At 34.1% G+C, this 26,423-nt stretch overlaps 1 protein-coding gene across 3 annotated transcripts in view; it reads left to right on the top strand.

The window, feature by feature from the left end:
- The first annotated feature begins 13,749 nt into the window (after window positions 1–13,749).
- Window positions 13,750–26,423, top strand: part of MSH1 (MUTL protein homolog 1) — a 255,585-nt gene continuing 242,911 nt past the window's right edge. For 2 of the 3 annotated variants that reach the window (XM_089829143.1, XM_089829145.1), the window contains exons 1-3: window positions 13,751–14,146; window positions 16,223–16,352; window positions 16,517–16,614. In XM_089829143.1, the coding sequence (XP_089685269.1) occupies window positions 13,950–14,146; window positions 16,223–16,352; window positions 16,517–16,614 (425 nt within the window). In that variant the 5' untranslated portion in view covers window positions 13,751–13,949. Of the gene's footprint in view, window positions 14,147–16,222; window positions 16,353–16,516; window positions 16,615–26,423 lie in introns of all 3 variants that reach the window. The other variant, XM_089829144.1, reaches the window with a different exon arrangement.

Here is a 26,423-nt window from a genome sequence, read left to right on the forward strand (position 1 = left end):
ACCCCTCCCCCCCTCTCGGACTACTGATGTTTGTTCTACCATCCCTCCTACCAAATGTCATGATGATAATCTAACTCACCCTATCATCTTGAATAAACCCTCTTCCCTTATCCCTCTGCTTCCTCTTTTAATAATCAATTTTACATTATTACCACATTTCAATTTTACATTATTACCACAGTTTTCACTAGTGATACAACTCAGGATGATAATCTAAATGGACTCTCTATGGTGGTTACCCTTCCCCCCCACCCCCCCACATCTTTATCATTATAAACTCAAACCCAAGAAGGAGAAGGTGCAACCTCATGATTATGAAAATGATTGTTGTAGTTATGATAGGAAGAATCATAACAACAACATGAGTTTTTATTTCCCTGTGGGGGATCAAGAGGATCCTCCCACTAACTAGGATCAGGAAATATTTTCAATGTTGATTATGGGAAAAAGATGAGGAAGGCCAAAAAATGGACCCCATAGTTTTGGAAGATGACAAAGTTATCAAGAGGAAGAGAGGTATATTTCATTTAATGGGAGTGATAGGGAGATTCTAGGTCTTGTGGGAACTAAGACTTTCTTAACTAAGCCATCTCCTTCAACAATTCACTTTTAGGGCTATGGTCTTTTGGCAACTAGATTCAAGAAGAACATGTTTCTAAAACTTCACTCAAGAAGTTCCCCATCAATTTGAAAAGAACAATCTTACTTCAAAAATTTATTTCCCATTCACACCAAGACCCTACTTATAGGACTTTAATCATGCAACTAGGAGTGGAATTACTCAAAACATACCTAAACACTCAAGATCCAACTTGACTTTCAAGGTTTAAAGTTCATAGTTTACTAAGAGAGACTGGACATACCTAATTAGATAGAGCCCAATTAGTACTATGTTTACTATTTTTAGGGTTGTATCCCAATCTTGTCAAAGGACCCACCAAAAAAATCCCTTAACTAAATACCCTTTTGGAAGCTTCAAATTAATTGTAGGATTTTAGGTCTCTACCCTTCATACATTGATTTGGACCATAATTGACCTAACTTTACTTGTTAATCACTAGGAATCAAATATGCTAACAAATAGGTGTAAACATGGGTTCAATGAATAATTCCAATCCCATACATAGATTCTATACACTTAATTACACCTTACTTCACCATTTTCATAAATATTTCAATCCACTCCTTCGATTTTGACAACTCTATTATGCCTTCCACCTAATTGGGTTGATTGATAACTCATTTAGGGTTTGGTGGAAAATCCACCATCATTAGTTTTTGAAATATAAGAGTTGGAAAGGAAATAGCATATCCCCATATATAATTTCCCCAATGGCCATAATTCATCAATGGTGAAAATTGAAGTTAGGAGCTCATTTTGTGATCAAATCCTTGCTCAAGCAGTGACAGGGTCTCTTCGAAGAAAATTGTATTGAGCTTTGAAAACTCCACAAAACTAAAAACCATTACAAATAATATGATAATTGATCTAATTCTACCAAAATATCACAAAAAGCATCACCTACTAATCCATTGTACACAAGTTGCATAGGTTGCAAAGGGATTGTGCAAAAAATTACAAAAAAATGGTATTGATTTTGTGTTACCAAAAATGTGTAATATCTTCCAACCCCTCATTCACCTACCATGAGGCCTTTTGAGTTACTTCTATGCCTAATTCTAATAGTTACAATATTTGGTAACCATTTTATATGATCAAATTTGTATAATGTTGCACGAGAAACAATTGAAAAGTTGCAATGCAAATTTTCCACAAAAATTCAATTCCACCTATCTTTTGATGCAGGAGCATCCTGGGTTGCTTTGTAATCCTACACTTTTTGTTCATTCTGCTAGTTATTGTTGAGTGCCAGTTACTGCCAAGTGCTAGTTGTTGCCGACTTCTAATTATTGCTAAGTGTCAGTTGCTGCTGAGTTCCAATTGTTGTTGAGTTGTCCAATGTTGGCCGAGTGTTCCTTCACGTGCCAAGTGAACATGATATTCACTGATGTTTAAGTCCTTCATTGATTGAGTTATATGTGTTTTGGTTCTTGGTTGGAGCCAGCTTTTGTATTTAATTTGGATTATGAATTTAATGATAGGATATTATCTAGGGATGAGTGTTGACTATTTTGAGGTCAACCTTTCTTTGATGTAAAGTTCAAGAATCTTTTGTAAGTCATTTTGGAAAGTATAAAAAGGGTGCTTAGGCTTAGGTTAAAGGCAAAACTTAGAGGGTTTGAAAAGTGGGAGGCATATGTGTCTAGAAGTGCAAATTTGAAGTTGGATTGTGGATCTTGAATGTATTTTGTATTTGGTCATAACCCATGAGGCCTTACAACTAGGCATGTATGTTGATTAATTGAAAATTCAATAAAAGTGTTTTGGTTCTCTCTCTCCTTGGTATTGTTCTTTGTTGTTTTCTTTTGTTGTGTTTACTCAGCAAGGTGGTTTGATACCTGGGTGTGCCTTTGGCCCTAGTTATTCCATCCCTCATTGCATTAGGTGGTATTAGAGCTCGAGGTTTGTCCTTGTGGAGATTGGATCGTGTAGAAATTTGGTTCAAATTTAGTTATAGAGTGGCAAATATGAGGATTTGACCTATAACTTGCAAAGGGTTACAATCTTGCAGGAACCTGATTGTCAAGATGGTTCGAGGCAAAGAAAATGTTGATAATGTTGTATTGGATACATTGAGACAAATTAGAGCCAGATTAGATGTTGTAGAGACAACCCAAAGGAGAGGAGTGTATCTTGATGATGTGAGTGATGATGAAGCAGCAACACCAAACCCTGATCCAAAGCCTAAAGAAGATCAAGATGAGGCAAGATCATTGAAAGAATTGTTTAGGGCACATTCAAAGCTTGTTGTAGAATTTGTTCATTGTGATGGAAAATTGGACACCAATGCTATGTTAGATTGGATCTCAAAAATGGAGAAGTTCTTTGAGCATGAAAAAACTCTTGATAATAGGAAGGTGAAATTTGTAGTTACTAGGTTGAAAAGGTCATGCTTCACTATGGTGGGAGCATTTGCAAACTGATAGAAAAAGGAGATGAAAGGAGAAGATTAGGACTTGGTTGAAGATGGTGAACAAGGTAAAGAAAAAATTCCTTCTTGCTAATTACCAAGTTAGCTTGTTGAGAAAGATGCAAAATTTGAGACAAAGGGACATGAATGTGAAGGAGTATACTGAGGAATTCTATAGATTGGACATCAGATATAGACATGTGGATAAACTTGGAAGGTACATAAATGGATTGAGATCAGGGATTCAAGATGAGATAAGTTTTGTTGAATTGGAAAGTCTGGAGGAAGCTTACCAATATGCCTTGAAGGTTGAGGAGATCTTGACAAAGAAGCATGAACAAAGTCAAAGAGGTAGAGGTGGTAAATTCTAGAGAGGCGGAGGTAGATCTTATGGAGAAGGTGGCAAATTTGACAATTTTGTGCAAGATAAGGACAAATCTAAATGGGAGAATGATGATAAGGGCAAGACCGAGTGAAAAGGTGGTGATTCTTATAGAGGAGGTATTGGTTCCTACCAAGGAATAGGTAATTTTTGTGGTAATTGTTTCAAATGTGGTAAAGAAGGGCATAGATCCTTTGAATGTAGATCCTCTAAAAGTGGACAAGGTAACATAAATGATGTGGTTCAAGGAGACACTGAGGGTTCACCGAGTGGACCTAAGGTTGGAAAAAATTTGATGGTGAGAAGAACCTTATGCAATAAGGAAATTGACGAGGAACCTGTCTTAAGGAGAAGTCTTTTCAAAACCAGATACAAGATGGTTAGAAAATGTTGCAAAGTGATCATTAATAGTGGAAGTTCAACAAATTTGGCATCAAAGAAGTTGGTTACAAAGTTGCAGTTGTAAAGACTAAAGCATCCTAAACCCTATCATGTTTCATGGATCAAGGACGAGCATAAAATATTGGTAAGTGAGCAATGTATTGTGAAGTTCAAGACTGGACATTACTTTGATGAAGTTTTGTGTGATATTATGCCTATGGATTGTTGTCAGATTTTGTTGGGTAGACCTTAGCAATATGATAGATATGCTATACATGATGGAAGATTGAATCAATATACTCTTTAGGTGAATGGGAGAAAGCAAATATTGTTGCCTTTGATCGAAAGTCCATATGAGGTTAATTATACTATTGTGAGTGTTTACATGGTTAATATGAGGTTAATTGTACTATTGGAAGTGAAGAATCAAATATGTTTTGTCATAATTCCTGGGAGACCAAGTTTGGTAGAAATGACCGAGTAGTAGAAGCTGGTAATAACCAAGTGACAGTAGAGACTAGTAGAGACTGAGTATTGGTAGAAATAAAAAAATTGTTAAATGAGTGCTAAGAGATTGTTATAGAGGATATACTTGATGGTTTACCACTAGTAAGGAGTATAAGTCATTGTATGGATCAAATTCCTAGAGCTAGTTTTATGAATAAAGCACCATATAGATTGACACCTACAGAGAATGAAGAACTTAACAAACAAGTGCATGAGTTGTTGCAGAAAGGTTTGATCAGAGAAATTTTGAGTCCATGTGATGTACGTGTTGTATTAGCACCTAAGAAGAATGAATAATGGAGAATGTGTACCGATTCCAGAGCTATTAACAAGATCATAGTGAAATATAGGTTTCCTATGCCAAGGATGGATGACATAATGGCTTGTTTGAGTGGAGCAAATTATTTTACTAAGATTGATTTGAAGGGTGGTTATCATTAGATCAGAATCAGGAAGGTGATGAATGGAAGATTGCTTTCAAGACAAAAGATGGTTTGTATGAATGCTTAGTAATGCTTTTTGGTTTGGCTAATGCACCTAGTACTTTCATGAGGTTGATGAATGAAGTTCTCAAGATATTTTTGGGTAAGTTTGTGATTGTTTATTTGGATGATATTATGATATTCAGTAAGACTAAGGAAGAACATCTTGAGCATGTTAGACAAGTATTGCAGAGATTGAAAGAGGAAAATTTAATGATTAACTTGAAAAAGTGTTCTTTTATGCAAGAGGGGATTGTGTATTTGGGATTTGTTATTTTAGCTGATGGTTTGGGAATGGATCCTGAGAAGGTTAAAGCAATTTTAGAATGGCCCACACCTAAGAATGTGGGTGAGGTAAGATCATTTCATGGTTTGGCTAGTTTTTACAGGAAGTTTATATAGAATTTAAATTTTGTTTGTAATGCTATGACTAAGACAATGAGAGGACATAAAAAGGATTTCAAGTGGACACATGGAGACGATAATGGTTTTGAGACTTTGAAACAAAGGGTTGTTGAGTTACCTGCATTAGCTTTTCCTAATTTCAATAAGATATTTCAAGTTGAATGTGATGCAAGTGGCAGTGCAATAGGAGTTGTGTTAAGTCAAGACGGTAAACTTGTTGCTTTCTTTAGTGAGAAGTTGAATGATGCTAAAAAGAAGTATTATATGTATGAATAAGAATTTTATGTTATTGTTCAAGCCTTAAACAAGTGGAGCCATTATTTGATTTCCAAGGAGTTTGTGTTGTATATTGATCACAAAGCTTTACAGTACTTGGGAAGTCAGCATAAATTGAATTAGAGACATATAAAGTGGGTAGAGTACTTATAGAGTTTCATTTTTTTGATTAAGCATAAAAGTGGAGTCACTAATCAAGTTGTTGATGCGTTGAGCAGGTGTTCTCTATTGATCAAGATGAAGGTTGAAGTTCTTGGTTTTGATGAAATAAAAGAGCTATATGATACTAACCCTGATTTTTCAAAGAGTGCAAAGCACCAAATTTATCAAATCACATGAGTAAGTATGGTAGGTATTTCATTCAAGAAGGTATTTTGTTCAAAGGAATTCATTTGTGCACACTAAGAAGTTCTATGAGAGTTAATTTGATCAAGGAAAAGCATAGTGGTAGATTGGCTAGACATTTTGGAATTGATAAGACGTAATGTATGTTGAAGGATAAGTATTATTGGCCACAAAAGTATAAGGAGGTTCAAAAGTTTGTAAGGATTTGTGGATTTTTTCAAGTTGGAAAAGGAGTAAGTTAAAAGATTGGTTTGTATAGAACTATTTATGTTCTTGAGAAACTTTGGAGTGACATCAATATGGATTTTGTTTTTGGATTGCCTAAAATAGTGAAGGGGTATGATATTGTAATTGTTGTTGTGGATAGATTTTCTAAGATGGCTCATTTCATACCTTGTAAGAAGACATCGGATGCCAAGCATATTGCTGAGATTTTCTTCAAAGAGATTGTTAGATTACATGGATTACCAAGAAGTAGTATTTCTGACAGAGATAATAAGTTTGTTGGTTACTTTTGGAAGACTTTGTGGAAGAAAATGGGTACTGAGTTGAAGTTTAGTTCTATATTCCATCTCTAAATAGATAGATGGACAAAGGTTGTGAATATAAGCTTTGGTAATTTTTTGAGATGCTTAGTTGGAGATAAGTCAAGTAATTGGGAATTGATATTAGCACAAGCTAGGTTTGCATATAATAATTTTGTTAATAGGAGTACAGGGAAAGCACCTTTTGAGATTGTTGCAAGAATACAACCTAGAGGAATATAATATTTGAATGATGTTGCTGGTGAAGAAAAGAGAAGTGCTACAGGGGAAGAATTTGTTGATTTTATGGAATCTTTACATAAGGATGTAAAGTTGAGGTTGGAACAAAGTAATCAAAAGTATAAGGAGAATGTTGATAAGTTTGGAAGACATCATGTTTTTGAAGTTGATGATGAGGTGATGGTTCATTTGAAGAAAAGAAGATTTCTTGTTAATACATACAATACATTGAAGATGAAGAAGTTTGGACCTTGTAAGATCTTGAAGAAGTTTGACAATGTTAATGCTTATGAAGTTGAGTTACTTGATGACATGGATATATGTCCTATATTCAATGTTCTGATTTGTATAAGTATCATGAGTGAGATGATGAAGTTGTAATAGATGATTATCCTAAGAAGTAGATTGAAGAAGTTGAACAAGTATTGGATTAAAGAGTTGGTAAGAGCACAAGAGGAAAATATTACTACGAGTATTTGGAAAAGTGGAAGAACAAACTAGTTGAAGATGCTAAATGGATTCTCAATCTAAGTTGGATTCAGCTTAGGTTATGACACTTGCATGATTTAGGAGAATCATTTCTTTCAACCCCGGTTGTCTTATGCAGGAGCATCCTGGGTTGCCTTGTAGTCCTGCACTTTTTGTTCATTCTACCAATTATTGCCAGTGCTAGTTATTGTCAAGTGCCAGTTGTTGCTGAGTTCTAATTACTATCGAGTGCCAGTTGCTACCAAGTTTCAATTGCTACTGAGTTGTCTAGTGTTGGCCAAGTGTTCCTTCGTGTGCCGAGTGAACATGATATTTGTTGATGCTTGGGTCCTTCATTGACCAAGTTGTCTATGTTCTGGTTCTTAGTTGGAGCTGACTTTAGTATTTAATTTGGATCATGAATTTAATGATAGGATCTTATCTAAGGATGAGTGTTGACCATTTTGAGGTTGGCCTTCCTTTGATGTAATTTTCTAGAATCTTTTACAAGTCGTTTTGGCAAGTACAAATAGGGCTCTTAAGCTTAGGTTAAAGGTGGAACTTAGAGGGTTTGAAAGTGGGAGGTATATGTATCTGGAAGTGCAAATTTGAAGTTGGATTGTAGATCTTGAATGTATTTTGTATCCAGTCGTAACCCAAAAGGCCTTACAACTGGGCATGTATGTTCCTTACAACTGGGCATGTATGTTGATTACTTGAAAATTCAATAAAAGTGTTTTGGTTCTCTCTCTCCTTGGTGTTGTCCTCTGTTGTTTGCTTCGGTTGTGTTTACTCAACAAGGTAGTTTGGATAGCTGGGTGTGTCTTTGGCCTTGGTTATTTCATCCCTCCTTGCATCAAGAAAGGTATTATTTGGCCTTCTAAAAACTTTGACATTAATACCATGACTTTACACCCCCAATTGCATAATTTTTCATGTTTGACCCTTATTTGACAACTACGATGACTTTTAGCATACTTGGCAATTTCTTGCCAATATGGACACAACCATGACACAATAACATCAAAATTATCCCAACTCACCTAAAGGGCTATCAAAAAACCTTATAACATGCATAGATGCATACAAGGGCCTCCAAATCAATAATTGAGGTTTTTGGAGTCAAAATCCTAGTTTCTCCAACACCATTCTACCCATGTGAAAAGAGCTCAAGTCATAGGAGGTGACTAGAGTGATTGATCAATTTACAACTTCTTGAAGTTAGTCTCTGGAACCCAGGTAGCTTTAACATTAGATTGTCCCTTCCACTTGATTAAGTACTCCATCTAGATCTTGTATCTAGTCTTTTTTGCCGCCCTACATCTTGATACTTTCTCAAACTGTGCTTAGTATTACTTTGGTACTTGCTAAAGTTCAAAGACAATTTCTTCAACATTAGATATTTCTTAGTTATCTCCTAGTGTGGGTCCCCTATAAGGAACCAAATCTACTATATTAAAGATGGGTGATAATGCTAAATCCTCGAGGAGATCAATCTTATAGGCATTTGTACCATGTATGTTTATAATTTTACATGGACTAATCCTTCTCGTCTATAGTTTAGTGTGAACACCTTTAGCTAATTTGGCCTTGTTCAAATGCACCCTCACTAGATCACCCATCTAATATTAGACATCTCTTTTATTCAAGTCAACTTTCTCTTTTATGTTTGATGTGTTCTCCAACAAGATTTTCTTGACTTGTACATGGGCTTCTTATATGGATTGAGAAAAGTTTTCTGCATAACTACTTCTCTTCTCTAAACTAGTAATATCTCTAAGCTCCATCGCAGCTCTTGGATGTATTCCATAAACTACCTGAAATGGACTCCTTGATGTGGTCCTATTCATTGTGTCATTGTAGGCAAACTCTACTTGATGTATTACTTGATCATGTAATTTCCCATCTGCCTTAGTCATGCACTTGACAAGATTACCAAGGGTCCTCTTGACCACCTCATTCTGACCATCAATTTGATGATGGTATGCAAACCGAAAAGATAAGTTTGTACCTAACCTTTTTGAAAGGGTTTGTCGAATGAATTTAGGATCTCTGTCATTTACTATACCTAGTGGTAATCCATGGATTCTTATAACCTCTTTAAAGAAAAAATTATCAATTTGACCAGCATCATTACCTTGCATGGAATGAAATGGGTCATTTTACTAAATCTATCCACCACAACAAAAACATTGTCATACCCACTCTTTGTCCTAGGAAACCCAACAAAAAAATCCATGCTAACACATTGTAATGGCCTATTGGGAAGGATAAAAGGTCGATACAGGCCTGCATCTGAAGATTTCCCTTTAGATATTTGACATATAGTGCAATTCTCCACATGCCTCCTAATATATTTTTGCATCTTAGGTTAGTAACCTCTCCACTAACTCCAATGTTTTGTTAAGCTCAAAGTGTTCTCCTAGGCTACCATTATGCTTCTCTTTTATCAGATTCTCTCTCATTGACCCTCTTGTCACACACAATTGTCCACCTCTAAATGGTAGTCCTTCTTGTACTAGGGTATAGTCTGCACAATCACTATGGAAATGATTCTCAAAAGCTTCACATACCTTGTAGGCTGCAAAGAAGTCATTGTTTTCTTTATATAAGTCCTTGAAACTATTAAACCCAATGCTTATTAGTTGGGTCTCTTGGGAAGCCAATACTCTTCTTCTTAATGCATCAATAAACTTGTTTCTTTAACCTTTCTTGTGCTTAGTAGTAAAGGTGTAAGCTTGCAGATACTCTACCCACTTCATGTGCCTATGATTAAGTTGTCTTGTGTGTTCAAGAAATAAGAGCTTGATTATCAGTATAAACCAAAAACTCCTTGGGAAATACATAGTGCTTCCATTTCTCAGGGCTTGAATAAGGGCATATAATTCTAAGTCATAAGAAGAATACCTCTTCTTTGCTTCATTGGGACTTTCACTAAAAAAGGCCACTAATTTGCATCACATTCAATAGTGAATAGCTTGTCAAAAAAAAGTAACACTAAGACTAGTTGGATGACCACCTTACGATTAATTTTTCAAACCCCTTCTATTTTCTTTAGTTCACCGAAATTCGGTCATTGCACTTCCTTTGATTCTATCCATGATGGATGAGTAGATTGCACTATATTTCCTTATAAATTATGTATAAAATTTAACCAATTCACGGAAGCTCCTAATCTTACTTGAAGATTTAGGAGTAGGCCAGTTTAGGATTTCTCTACTTTAGAGTGATCCATATTCAAATCACCCTTTGAAATCACAAAATGAAGGTACATTGATTCACACTTCATAAATTCTCACTTATCCAATTTGATGTTTAGTTTTTTATCATGCAATTTATTCAACATAATTTACAAGTACCTAAGGGTCTCTTCCTTAGTTTTACTAAAAATCAATATGTCATCTAAATAAACAACCACAAATTTACCTACATAGTCCTTCAAACTGCATTCGTCATCGTCATAAATGTACTAGGGAAATTTTTCAGTCCAAATGACATAACAAGTCACTCGGTATAAGCCCTCAATGGTTTTGAATGTTGTCTTTTAGTCATCTCTTTCCTTGATTCTTACCTAATGATAACCACTTTTTAAGTCAAATTTTGTGAAAATTTTTGCACCCCCTAAATAGTCCACAAGGTCTTCAATTTTTGATATGGGAAACCTATACCTAATATTGATCTAATTATAGTGCTCTTGAATTAGTACACAACCTCCAATTTCCCCCTTTCTTGGGTGACAAAACTATGGGTACCGCACATAGACAGGTACTTCCTTATCAAACCACTCTCTAGTAGTTATTGCACTTGCCTAGCCAATTCCTCATTTAATTGAGGTGTCATATTGTATGAAGCTTTGTTAGGTAAGGAAGCCCTTATATGATGCCTATCTGATGGCCATTTGTTATATGTGGTAGCAATGTAGCAAGTGTTCGATCACTCATTATGTCCTTAAATTCTTCTAACAAAACTTGTAACTTTGCATGGACTTCTACCTTCTTTTATGTTTTTTCCTCCCTAGGCTTCAACACTAAAGAAAACCCAATGCCATACCCTTCCTTCAAGGTGTTCAACAACTCTTTTTCTCTAACTAATAATACATTAGGACTAGTAGACTTAGTTGTCGGTTGTACAAAGGAGTACATCCGCTACTAGGTTAGACATGGAGTGAGGACCATCTTCCCATCATACTACCACATAAGAGACCTTGGTCACGTCTATAGTACTCAAAGAAGAGATGATAGAGAGGATGACAAAACCATGGGAGAGGGTGAGGATATGGAAGACAAGGATCACTCAACACTGGAGACAAGAGATGAGGAGATACTTGAGACAGAGGAGAGCGTATATATGAGACAACAACCTCCAGGAGAGGAGATGCCCCTTACATGGATCATGTAATGGATGAGGAATCAACATTTACTATGCATGCTATATCATTGTGATCATGATACCCCTAGCCCCAAAGTGGCAATCCACTCCCATGGCCTAGACAATGAGAACATAGAGAGAGTGGATGGTCCATGTCCCCACCCTCAAGATTAGAGAGAGAGGCAAAGTACTCTCAGTGGATGCTAGGTAGGGTTTTGGAAATGAATTAAAGATCAAAATTTGATTTAGAGAAATAAAATAGAATACTGACAAGATTACATATGATTGCAAGAATAAAGAGAGTAGAGAAGCTTTGTGAGTGAGGTCCTGAAGGACTCAACTATAGTTTTGAGGATACCATCCACTCATCCCCACACGGTCAGATGATAGAGATATCTAGGTAGACATGTTGATACCTCTGTTTTTCTCACTCTAGAGTTGAGATTGAGACACAAGAATGAGGAGAGACTTTAATGTCACATAATAGAGTTAGAGATCGAACTGTGACGATGCAAGAGTGCACGATGGAGTGTAACTCATCTAGGAGCCATATGTGCAACACTGCATCCTAGAGATCATCATCCTCACACCATGGATGAGAGAGATTGATGAGTAATCACCTAATGGAACATTGAGATAGATAGATATGAAAATACTCTATATAATGCCTTCCATGTATACCAACTTTTGATGATGATGACGACATATATGAGAGACTATTATTTCCATGATTAATTGAATAAAAGTAATAATGATAGAGAAAATACAAATGTTTATATAGTAATATTTTGGGATTCTAAATATCACACACTAATAAAACATAATAAACATTCTAATAGGAGAAGCAAAAGTATAACAAGAGAGATAAGTTAAACACAATAACGATGAAGATGCATAATATTAATAGGTCCCTTGAAAGAAACACCATCCATATCAGTAATCTTATATGGACCACAACCATAAACTTCAGTAACTACAAAAGGACCTAACCAATTAGGATTGAATTTTCCCTTTTTATCTGGTACACCATTAACATTTTTTTTTTCCGAGAAAGATCAAGATCACCCACATAAAAGTAGTGTTCAAGTAATTTATTATTATAGCATTTTGAAGGGATTTTTGGTAAGCAAATTCTTATGAAAGATCTAAAATTTTAGAAAAAAGTTAATTTAGTTAAAATATTGTTTTAGAAAATGAGAGATCTTTCACTTTATATGAAAGATCTTACGATGGTCATTTACTAAGATGTCTAAGTAGTTGATTCCTCTTTCATATGAATTGATGTTCTCGTGCACAAATAATATTCTGGAATATGAAGATATTATTATTAGATTGTAAGTGGCTCTATCTCTTCAAATTACAAAATTGAATATCTTTGGTGATTATCAATTGATTGTGCAACAAATAAAGGGTTTATATCAAGCTAAGAATGATACCATAACAAAATATCATGAACTAGCTCTTGATCTATGGAACATATTTTTGTCTTGTGATATTCAACTAGTTCCTCATAAGGATAATAGGCATGCAAATGCTATGGCTAGTGTTGCATCTCTCTTATGTATTTATGATAACAAAGATCTTCAATTCACTATTCAAAATCTCTTTGGAATTTATTATTTTGTACAGTGATTATGCGATAGATCAATGTTGTAACTTGAGATCTGATGAATGATTTGTTAATATCTTTTAGTATTTAAAAGATGAAACTTTTCCCAAATCTGCTTCTCTAAATACTTGTAATCATATTACAAAATTGGTTATCATAAATCCCTACAAAAATGCTATAATAATAAATTACCATGGTCACTTATCATGTTACAATGGTCATTTACTAAGATCTTTCAAACATCTAAATTTTAGATTTTTAGTTAGAATATAGTTTTAGAAAAAAGTTAATTTTTTTACTGATTTTTAATGCATACCTTCTTTCAATTTCAGAGTTAAAATTTCGAACTTGAATATAAGAGCATAAATCATAGAATTGCTAGCTTAAACATATTCCCTAAAAATAGCAAGCAACTTATGTTTTATTTTATAAGAAGCCCCTTTTTATAAGACCCTAGCCATTTAAAAAGATAATATGAGAATAAGATTAGAAATAGCTTCATTAGTCTAAAATTTTAGTCAATGGACCTTTGGTCTATGGTGAAGTTAAATGGCTCACAAAGAACCCACCACATATGACCTCCATCAAAAAATAAAAACAAATTTTTACTCTTTTTATATCTCAAATGTTAATACACTATATATATAATTAATGAAAGAGACCAGCAGGCTAATCTTTAAACAATTCTAAAGAATTTAAATTTTATGAAGTTCGGAAAAAGTGATGAAGAGGAAACGAGCGGGCACACATCCCCGAGCAATCATGTCAGTAACATTCCACCACTACCGTTGGCGGGAATGCTATGAAGTCCGGCCGCTTCGAACACCGCCACATGCTGTTGTTTAAACACACAGAATTTACCTCGCCCGATACATCAGCGGCTGTATTGCTGGGTATGCAAGACGGAACAGAACTAAAGAACAAAGAAAAATGCCGGTTCTGATGACAAAATCCTTTTTGTGGGCCTATCCACCAAAGTGGAGGTCATTGTCAAGAAGTAGAATGCCTATCAATCTGCCCACTACACGAAAATCTCTCGTTACGTCTGGAGCAAATTTTTTAATCCAATTTCAGTCCTCCGAACGCTTCGTCCACCACGAACAACTGAGGACTCTGCATTATTTCCAGTAAGTTCAAATGCCATTGCAATATTACCTCACAGAGAATCTCTTATAATGCAATAAATCTTCGCAAATTTTGAGCAGCATGTTTTTACATTAGGTTTTCCGAGCAGTAACCAATGTGGCATAAACAAATCTTTCTTTTTAAAATTCTAAATATTCATCTTCCTATGTAGTGAAATTTTCAAATATCCAGCCCCCTATCCATGTCTGCCACATTGATCACCACTTAGAAAGTCTAAAGCAAAAATACGCTGCTCAGAATTCGCAAAGATTATTGCATAATAGAACATTTTGGACATTTTTAAGGTGTAGTAGTGACTTTGTGAGGCATTAGGGGGCACCGTGGGCTGATATTGGATCAGTCCAGTCTGGAAATTCAATCGTGGGTCTCCAGCTTGGCATAAGTTTAGTTCGTTTTCCATTATACCACGATCCCGTAGACTAAAATGTTATCATTTATTTTTCAACATAAGGTTGCTGACTTCAAATTTTTAAAAAATACATCGTGGAAATGAATTGTAGTCCATTAAAGTCACCTCAAATACATATCCCGAGGAATACCAACTAAAATATTGAATATATTATAATTAGAATGTTTATATGGAAGACTTTGCACAGTTCAACCCGTCTCGGAATTCATGAGATGCATTTAAATATTGATATACATATAAGGGTTTGAATTAGAATTGGCAGTTGAAGATGTGGGATACCAGTACAAGCATGCTGACTGCAACTTAAGCTTTAAATATGACGGTTGTCAAGCATAATTAATTTATTTTTGTTACAGATGTAAAATTACACTATCGTTTTATTGGTTTCCCATGTCAACTATAGTTTTATTGGTTTCCCATGTCAACTATAGTTTTATTGATTTCCCATGTCAGCCAAGCTTTATTAAATTTTGGATGCAGTAAGTGTTATGAAATGTGAGTAAGACTAAGTACTAAATAAGTGTAATTGTAACAAGAGCGGTTAACTGAAATTAAATTCAAAATGATAGTGATCAAGTATAACTGCAAATGCCTTTGATTAGAGAACGATCTCTAACCGGGCATGAAACAGATGAATACGAAATCAAGAGATTTGGATAGAAGATCAGCGATGTCTATGTCAATAGCAAGAAGTGTGGCAAGAGAATTTAGTACATCATCTATCACCAATTAGGGACTGATATAGGACTTGATAATGCTTGGAGGAGAATGCCAATGGTTGAGGGATCTGGGCTATGCTGCTCTAGGAGGAAGTTAGGTTCTTACCCTAGAATTTTAACATCATAGGTAATGAATCTCTTGTGGTAGAAAAAACTATGGTAACATTGGTTGATTCTGTGATTTTGATTTTGAAAGAGGGTAAGGTCCTCAATTCCAAAATGAATTTGGTTCTAACCCACCTAGAATGAGGCTTAGGGAGCTAACATCCATTGCGTTGTCTTATACTTGATAAACTCAATTCTTCTGGTGATGCTAGAAGATCTTCAATGTTCCCCTTCTCTATTTGTTGAGCTTAAGTTTTTGTTCTCATAGCTAGTATATCCATGTGACTTAATATCCTCTATATGGAATGTATTATTGACTTTAAAGCAAAACCTTTTCAATATCTTTTGTCCAAAGAAGAAATTTCTTGTCACAATAATGGAAAATGCCATCTTTTCCTTGATCACCCAATTTAGTAAGAATGAACTTAAAAATCACCAATATTGTGCTTATACAACCTGCTGAGTCAACTGATCATACGTTTCAAAAAAAATGAAATTTGAGTGTTTGCAATAGTATATGGTTCCATACAAAACAATAATTTGAATTGTTGTAATCATCTTCCCTTTCTCATAAAACATGTTATATTTTGATTTTGAAGTATTAATTAGTGGATTTGCAATAATGTAATACAATTAGAAGTTTAAATGTTTAAAAAGCAGATTTATATAGTTGGCGTTTGAGTTTCATTGCCCTCATCATTAACTTGCATAGAAAATGAGCTGATTTATTGAAGTCGACAGGCTGTGCCATGGGCTATGTTTAGCCTTGTGGATGTTAGACTTATCTTCTTCTTTAACTTTTGCAAAGCTCATTGTAATTGCAGTAGGCATGGACTGAAAAATCTCTGTGTCGGTGTGCAAAAGTCCTCCAAAGTGGCGGAAGGGAAGAGAACAAAAAATTCAAAGTCAATTTTACGGGCAGGAGAATATGCACATCTTATATGGTGGAGGGAGGTTTGTGGATTCTTCTTTGCCTCAAATTTGATTACTGATGTGAAATGTATGATGTGGAAACAAGTATATTTAGCTTTTACTTACCCACAACATGTCAATCAAGTTATGTGGATTTAGTATGCTTTTTCTGACCACAGCTACTAAGGCAAACGTTTTTCTAACAGAAAATGCAGTTATGCAAAAAACCTTCTACAAAACAGTTGATCCAAAGGCTAGCTTATTCTAATTTGTTGGGATTGAATGAGAACTTAAAAAATGGAAGGTGAGAACATTTTTTAGTTCTTGTTGTTAGAGTACATAAAGGAAAAATAGTAATCAAACATGCAAGATATAATCTTTTTTCTTGACCAGTACTAATCAAGCTTTTTGACTTTTCTTTGCTATTTTAAATTTTATAGGTTGCTTGAACTTTATATTTTTTGTTGTGCTTTTTAAAAAAATCAAATAGGTGTATAGGTTTTTAATCTCATAGGTTTGGCGACTTCTTGAGAAGCATATTGCTTGTGCTAAGGTTGAAAATTGCAAGAGTGGAAAACATTTTAGTCTCATTTTCTGCAGAGGAAGAATGAAATAACTCCTAGGCAAATTTACTGGGTTTTCCTCAAAGTAATTCTGTCAGAAAGTTTGCAAGCATGTAAAATAATAGGTTTATGAGTGCTGATTCAATGCTGTTGGGCAATGATTTCACGTACTTTCCATTCATGACTGACATGTCTACCTTTCTCATTCCAATACAAATTCATTAGAGTTAGGACTATTATGATGTAATTGGTAAATATTTGCTTCATATTAACAGAGACTGAGAGGTCAGTATATACAAAAGAATAAAACAATGTTTCCTTAGGAAAGGATTGTAAAGAATAAAAACATTCTATTCTAGCTAAAAGAAAGGTAAAGAAAGCTAACAGATAACTATACACTAACTAATATTAGAAACATTCTAATATTTACAATAGATTACAAATAGATAACCATTAACGAATAATAGGAGGTTATCTATTATCGTAACACCCTCTCTTGATGGTTAACCTATCCAAAGCACAAAGCTGTCAAAAGGCGTAAAAGGTAGTTTCTTTCTACTCACTATGCTCTACACTTTTTGCTGTGAGTTGTGAACTAGATTGCTTAGATAGGACAGCTAAGCGCTTCCAATATTCAACCTTCATGTGTCCATACTTGTGGCAATAGTTGCATTGGATGTTCTTTTTCGTGGAGCCTTTTGAAGCTAGAGCAGAGGAACTCTGTTGAGAAGACTGCTGTGAACTAGAACCACCTTATCACTGTCGTGAGATTCGAAGATAGTTAGCATCCACTGATTCCATGTGCCATAATTGTGATCGTTGAACTTTTGATTTCCCTTGAGCAAAATGTTAGTCAGAGATGCCATAACACGTTTTTCAATGAACATGCGTGAAAATCTGTGAAGGCACATACTTTGAGGCAGAAAAATGGAAGACCTAGAAAAATTGAAAGGGTACCTAGAAGAGAGCTCAAAAACCTAGAAAGAATATGTTGTCAATTTTCGGATCCGCTTGTTCAAAAATCAAGGCATCCAAAAAAAAAAACCAACACAGTTGAGATCTCAAGAAACCCACCAATAATCTATAATTTATTTTGATCGGATATAGGAAATTAGGGTTTTGAACAAAAACGACCTTGTTGCAAAAAACCCACAAAAAATGGCAGAAATGTGCAAAAAAAAAAGATGGCAGTTGCAAAAAATTTGGTCATCAGAAGCAGTTATCACAGAAAATAATTTCAAAAAATATTGCTTTGGTAATTTCGAACAAGAAATTATAATATTTTTTGAAAATTCTAAGAATTGACTTTGATACCAAATTATGATGTAATTGGTAAATATTTGCTTGATATTAATAGAGACATAGAGGTCAATAAATACAAAAGAATAAAACGATGTTTCTTTAGGAAATGATCGTAAAGAATAGAAACATTCTATTCTAGCTAAAAGCAAGCTAAAGAAAGCTGACAGATGACTACAGATTAACTAATATTAGAAACATTCTAATATTTACAATAGATTACAAATAGATAACCATTAACTAATAATAGAAGCTTATATATTATCGTAATAAGGACAACTTCAACAATTTGTCATAACTGCAGCAATGTATATTAAGTAGAACTTACAAAATCTAGGCTTTTTTCAAGCCCAAACTGGAAATTAATTTTGTAACAACAAATTGATAATAATGCAAGCCTGACCTTTAGTGCAACTCTCTGATAATGTGTTGCAGCATACATAGAGAATGAATAGAAACAATCTTTGATCATTAAGAGCAATTCAACATCAGCAGTGATCGTTAACAGGAATAATCTGAACTTCAAAGATCTTTATGAATGGCAGCAGTATTTCTCTGAGGAGTGAATGACTTCTGAATGATAGTCACAAAGAACAACTTTTGTAGACCCAGGGTTTTGTCAAACCCCAACTAATGCAAAGCATCAAACAAATTCATATCAAGTGCAATAAACCTGAAAATCTCAAATGAAACTTCAACATGCACAAATGTACCATTGAGTGGAACAATGGTCACTAAATATGCAACTCCAATACTGATTCAAACTTTCCCTTTTCCTTTCATAGGCTTCCTCTTTACTCCTAGGGTCTGCTTTCCTTGAAAGACACAACAACACTCAAAGTGTTAACTCAAGGCCTAGGGGCACTCTAGACTTGTTCAAATGATGGATTTATCACAAATACCAACAATCAAAACACCTTGCAAAGTTTGGACGCACAATTTGCAATTTTGTGGCTTTTACCTTCTTTCCAACTTGGTCTCTCCTAGCAACTTTTCCTCTAAAACAAGGGTAAGGCTGTGGACTCAAAAACTTTTATGGTGAATTCAACCTGCTCAAGTGCAACACTTTCACTCCCCCAAATACCAAGAATCAATCTCATTCTTGCAACCCAAACACTTACAAACAAATTGATCAAGTTAAGCTAGGGCTTGATAGAAATGTTTCAAATTGGGTGCATGAAATCGATCCAATGGCTTGGTGACCTTCTACAAACTTAGTTTGATCCAATTCATCTGAATATTAGAACCCACAACCTTCCTATGCTGATACCACTCCCAAAACAGTTCATTTCAGGCTAAGTACATGGGCTTATTTAGTTTAGGGCATCAAATTCTAAATAGCAAACACGCTTTCCCTGTCTTGGCCTTTTGGAATCATAAAATATAGTGTCCTAACTTGCATTTCACCAAGTGGCATTGGATTCCAATGGTGAACTTGCAAGTTAGGGCCATATTTATGTTTCAAACCCTAAGTTTGAGGGTTTCAGACCTATGCTCAGACAAATGCTGTAACTTCCCCCAACCAAAACCAAATTGAATCAAACCAGATGCAAAAGAAAGCTAATTCAAGACTCCAACTTAACACAACCTTTATTTGATCAAATCAATCCATACAAGGCCGTACAAAACAAGTTTTCCTCCAAAAAACAGGTTTTCTTTCATAAAAATGCTGCCACAATCCTTACAATCTGATGATCTCCTATGGCAAGATGTCATATGCCTTAAAATGTCTTCAACCAATTGATTCAAACCAACTTTTGTGGTTATGAATGTTGGGAAGTTGAAACCACATCAATCATCCCCTGCCAATAAGGTGTTCTGTTACATTTATAAAAACATTTTAATTAACATATTTCAACATTAAGTTAAAATTATAAAATTGAATTTAAAATTAAAAGTTTAAAATGTAAAACAATCAAATATAAATGAAGTTGAAGTACCTGGCTGCTATAAATGAAATGTTGCAAAAAAACCAAAACTTGCAAATTGCTTTTATTCCAGCTTCATGGATCTCCCTATTCTAGACCAAGCTCTCAAGTGAGGGTTGTGCACCAGGAGTGGAACGTGGTACAAAAAAATTGTCCAACCTAAATTTTCTGACTCTAGGACGAAAGGTAATGCCAGTACTACTAGCAGGGGCAATGCCACTAGCAATGCAAAGAATAGATGTAGAAGAAGTACAATTAGCAGAAGCACTAGGATGATAGGGGGAAGGGAAGAAACATCTCCAACACAACCTATTGACCCTAGGGGTGTAAAACTAGATACAGAAGCATTTCCAGATGAGCGTGGAAGGGAATTGGAACCAATTTGAGCTAACTCTGCTAATTGTTTTTGTTTTAATTCCTTTTCTTGTTCATATTTTTCTAAGGCAACATAACAAAAACGTTAAGCTTCAGGAGTTGCAACTTTACAAGGCTCAGTATCATGACCACGTGTGCCAACAATATGGTATTTCAATCTATTTATCCCCCACTATTAACGACCTTACAAAATAAGCATTTTGTTTGAGTTCTACCTCTACTTGAAAAGTCTGTGGTGTACTTCCAACACTCATCTTTTTTATTGCCTTTAGAGAGCTTGGGTTTTTTTACCTCCAGGAGCCATTATGAGTAAGGAAAAATGTCAAAGTTGCCGCAAGAAGACATTTTAGACCAAATATTACCATTTAAGCATTGTATTTTATGAAGATCTAAAGTAAAACAAAACCCATAAACATACAAAAAAATTCATCTAAAAAACCCATAAGCATAGAGAAAAAAATCATCAAAATCAACACTTACCTCTTTGAAATGTGTTGAGAAGGGCTCCTATAAACTCCTTGATGATCTAAATGCAACTGTATAGTTGCTCCAATGTCACAAATGCAAGCTTTTCTCCTCTTCCTTTCAGCTGGTTGCAAAACAATGACTCTCTCTCTCTCTCTCTCTCTCTCTCTCTCTCTCTCAATAAAGTGTTATGAAAGCCCTTTTAGGGTCTTAAGCATAAAAAAGAACAAAAAAAAATATAAAAAAACTAAGCATTTAAAAAAAAAAACTTGCTCTAAAGATTGTATGTGGAACATTTCCCCTCTAAAGAAGGTTCAAGTGGGAATGGAACATTGGCTATTATTCCTCCCATAATGTAAAATCCCCACTCATTCTTATATTGTTGAACAATTTTGCATAAGATCAAATATGGATTCCTTTGGCATCATCTCTCATGTTGATTTTCCCAAATCTAAGATCTACCCCTTCTGCAAGTAAAAAAAATTGATTCAAATATCAGATCTAAATCAACCCATATCCGTGCTCTCATGTTATGTGTGGCCCAATGATTCCTTCCCTACCGAGACACTCTTCAATTGTCAGGTTGTCTATTCGAGATGATCTTAGACAATGCTTGATCCACTTATCCAAACTGATTTGTGTTGCCCTTGTTATCCAAAATGAGCTAAAGACCTTTATGAGCTAGTTAGATAGTGGAAACATTGAATATGATTGTTTCCACTCATTTCATTTTATGAAGTCGGAAAAATTCTACCAATTTGCTTTAGGAGTAAGCTTGTAATCTATTTGAGATCTCAATGTGTATCCACCCTATTGACAAAATGTGTGTTCAATTGAATCACATATTTCCTATCTCAGCTACCATTGTGATAAACCCTCTCCTTAGTAAGTTTTCTATCAAAAGGTGGGCCCATGGTGCCTAACACCTTTTGTATTTATTGAAATAAAGTTTTCACTCTTGATTTGTTTAAAGTGGTAGTTAATATGAATATCTTATTTTGACAATAAATATACATTCTTATTCATTGAATTTACATTCCCATTTCATACTTTCTTCCATATTTCTAAGATTATGCTATCAACAATAGAGAATCCATCTAAACATTGTTGACTCCCTCTTAATCAATAAGACCAAGTTCACTGAAGGTTAACTAAATAACATCCTCAGTCTTCTCCCTCTCTTTCAAGGTTGCCTCTAATAACATGTCAGGCTCCCTCCGAATCTCAATTTGTTGTTACAAAATTAATTTCCAGTTTGGGCTTGACAATAACATTCTCAAAGGAAAAGATCAAGGCACATATCTCATATAGTATGTATAGAAATACAAAAATAAGATAAATAATAGTTTAGATAAATGTCTAATTGAAATATGCAAGCATATATTCCATCTTCTATATATATAAGAAAAGTTATATAATAAATTTGTTTAACAAATAATTTTTTTTCGTATAAATAAAACAAGTTACCTTTACATAACATACCTCACTTGTTTGACCCTCTATAATTTCAGGTTTCATTTTGGTGTCTCTTCATGACTTTATATTCTTTACCTTCTCTTATCGTGAGTGAGATATTAAATACTTATAATTTCATTTCAAATGTGGTAATTATATGAGTTGTTGCCTTCTTTTATTAGCACCTTCCTCTTAATGTCCACCTTATATGATATAGCATGGATTTCAAATTGAATTCCTCTTTTCACACAAAGGTTGTGACTCTACAAAACTCAATCGCTCCTTTATATTTAAACTTTACCTTTACGGTAGATCGACTTTGCACCTTCATATTCGACCAACCATGATTTATCGTGTATGTCTCTCATTATTTTCTCATTAACTTATGCATGGGATGGGTCCTCTTTGCTCCCATGGCACATGAGATGGCTCACCCAGAAATGTATGTTTAAAATTCTTTTATAATATCCACGTATAATGCCTAGTCATCTAATATAGTAATCCATATCGTGCTTATTAGGCGGTGATAATGACAGACATAAAATACAAAGGAAGTGTCTCTCGTAAATGTACAATTATGAATGCACAATCGGTCATGAACAAAACATAAGAACAATGAGTCTTCTATCAATAGAACTTCTACAATGACAGTTCATAGACAAGGATCCTTCCCTCTTATCTCCTTGTCCACTCACGATCAAAATACTTTTCACTACCTCCAATCGCTTGATGGTGTTAGGTACACACGTCTTTAATGGACTCTCCTCTCTATAAAACTGACACATAAAATGTTGACTTCATATGTTCTATTCGATTCATGCAATATCCAATGTGGCAGCTTGTCTCCTTTCATAGAGGGCACGATGAGACTTAATATTGATTCCTCATCCTTTGATAAGCCCCTCCTCATGATAGTTGCCAACATGGAAGTATATAATTTCCATAGTCACATTCTTGGTGATATTCGTGCAGAATATCATACTTATATCTGGTTTCTGATTCTTGGTTTTCAGATTTGAATCAACACGATTCTTGAGTGTACTTATTGTTAGTCTCTCCTTCATATGCCAAATGTCTAAGTCACTATCTATTACAAATGTTTGGAGGTTAGCGGTTGTTCGAGTTCTGAATCGTGATTCTTTCTTATATATTTTCATTCTGGCCAATTTGTTCTTTGGGAATTGCCCTCTTAATTATTTATTGTCCTCTTTGTTCATTCAATGTTGTTGGTCCTCTCAAATGGTGATTGGAATTATTTAGCTAACCATTGCCAATGATATATATTATATATGCGATTGGAATTATTTAGCCAACCATTGCCAATGATATATATATATATATATGTATATATAATGTGCCTTTATTCAAACCAAGGTCAAAATTGACATTAAATCACCGCATTATCTCTACAGGCGTTACTCCAAATTCTATGCTCATAGATTGACTGTGTTGTTCATTCTCTCTTTGTCCTATCTGATAGCGTATTGGCCTAATTTCACCCGTGTGCTAGTTTTCCTTTACTTTCAATCAACAAAAATGTATCAATCTTAAGTTACAGTTATTTGTGTTGATTATTCTCTCAATTTCATATATGATGGACTTTGCATGAATATGGGTCTTATAGTCTTTATTTGCAACTTGTCTCTGATAACATGTTAATTTCTAGGATCGTTTTTGTAAATGTAGTATCATAGCCATTGTTATTGATGATTTTCCAAATGCAGATTTGAGGACTCATAAATATGAGAGGAGACATGTCTCTACAGTTAAACATCACTAGTTAACATATTAATATAATAGTAATATAAATAACCATATATGTAACTCATCTTAAGCTTATATGTAATATTAATATGTTAACCAGATATGTAATATATTATTATATTATTATATAATAATATATAATATATTTTATTATAATAATGTATAATGTATAATATATATAAATATATTATATTACATATATAATATATATTAGATATTATATATATCAGATATTTATCTTAAAGATAGTTTACCATCAACAAGGTATCTCGTGATAAAATCAATCCGACAGAAGCTACAACCTTAACAATAATTACAACATTTTCGAAGAGTCACAACCATTCATAATTACAACCCTTTCAAAGAGACACATCATTTTAACCTTTTGAAAATGTCTGTTGCTTATTTTCTTCTCATTCTTTTCCTCTTCCATAATCCTTGTTTTTACTTATATCTTCTCTTTCTTTCCCTTTTAAGTGAACTCTCCTCCCTTTTATATCTAAATTTGAAGGAGTCACATCTCTTTATTACACATCTCTTGACTTTTCATTAGATTTAGTTAATTTATTTGATTCTATATTTTATTATCTATTTACTTATTTATCTTATGTTTATTATTATTTATTATCAAATCTTATTTAGAAAGGTAACATACTTTCTAAAATAATTTTTCTCGTAGTTAGTTGTATTTATGTATTAATTCATTATAATTTTATTATAATTTAATTATATTAAATATTATTTTATTGGTAAAAGATTATATATACATTATTAATTATTTTATTATTAATTTTTTTAACAGTTTAATATTAATTTTGATATATGATTTTATCATCATTAATTATTTAATAATATTTTATTATTTGATTATTATTAAAATTATATCTTAAAATGGGGAAAAATCCAACAATATTAGCAAAAACAAGAAATTTGCACAACTCCATTGTGATTCAATTTTCTCTTACGTGGAACATGCCATCAATAGTTTGTAGAGATACAATTCTCTTGTGTACCCAAATTTTCCTTCCTTTGTGCATGACATAATTTGTTCTATAAACTTATAAATCGCCAAGCACCTCTTCTCCCTAATTGTATGGGTGGCTTTCTTGGTCTCAACCATAGTTCAAAATATCGTTCTCTGCCACTTATGAATGAGGCAAAACATAAAGTTCTTAACAAATATTAGAGAAAAATCGGCATCTTCTCAGGAAAATATCGGGAATCTAAAAAATGATGTAAATTTAATTAGAAATGCATTTTCTTGCAAAATTCAACAAGGATATGCATCTAATGAGTTAATAAATGAGTAAACAAATGAAACAAGCTGATCTGGATATATATTTAAATGCAATATGCAACAAAATTGCATCCTTATGTGAAATGTCAATGGCTGGTAGCCATATCCAGAGATTCCGAACTCTAAAACAAACTAGAAATAGAAAATTGTCTTTGTAAAAAGATAAGCAAATAAAAATGTCAAGTAAAATATGAAGCTAATCTACATCTTCCTCTTCCCTGTCTCACTAAAAAGAAAAGGAATTTAGAAAACTTACTTGTGAATTCGGAATTTGCTTCAAATCCACTTGTAATCTATCTACAAGGCTGCCAAAAACTATTTCTCTCTGCTGAAAGCCTTCTCTTCTTCAAACACTTAAAATTGCAAAACAAACAATGAATGGGCAAGTCGTTGGGTGTCCCAGTTTTATTGGTGTCACCCAAGAGAAGTAGTTATGTTATTGCGAGAAGTTCGTGATTTATCACAGAGAAGTGGCCAACTTATCGACAAGAATTTGAGGTCTTCTTGGTTTGAATTCCTCGCTAGAAAATCTTAAGTTTTCTCATTTTGGAAAAATTCTTTTAGAAGTAGAGATATCTGCCACTTCTTGGAGAGATTTCAAACTATGGTCTCAGCTACAACTTTCCAAATCCAAGAAAGAAAAAGTGTTTGTGCCTTTGTCGTGAATAACGAAAGTTTGTTGTGGGGAAATTATCAACATCCTTATATGAGGTATGTCCTAAGTTTCCACATGCTAGAGTTTGCTATCTCTATTCTCATATTTAACCTTTATGACACAAATCTCACTCCCTTTTTGATGAGAAGTAGGCCAAAGGTCTTGTAAACATCCTCCAAGGCCGCTATCATTCATCCTGTTAGTTTAAAAGTGCAAGTTTTTGGTGCTCATCTTCTAAAACTGTTATCCTTGTATGTGACATTTTCTTTTTTGGTTTGCATGAGGTATATCTATGATTTATTTTTATTTCAC

Source organism: Cupressus sempervirens, chromosome 5 (genome assembly GCF_028749045.1).
Source record: "Cupressus sempervirens isolate cs-2001-9-10 chromosome 5, ASM2874904v1, whole genome shotgun sequence".
In the NCBI taxonomy this organism is placed as follows: domain Eukaryota; kingdom Viridiplantae; phylum Streptophyta; class Pinopsida; order Cupressales; family Cupressaceae; genus Cupressus; species Cupressus sempervirens.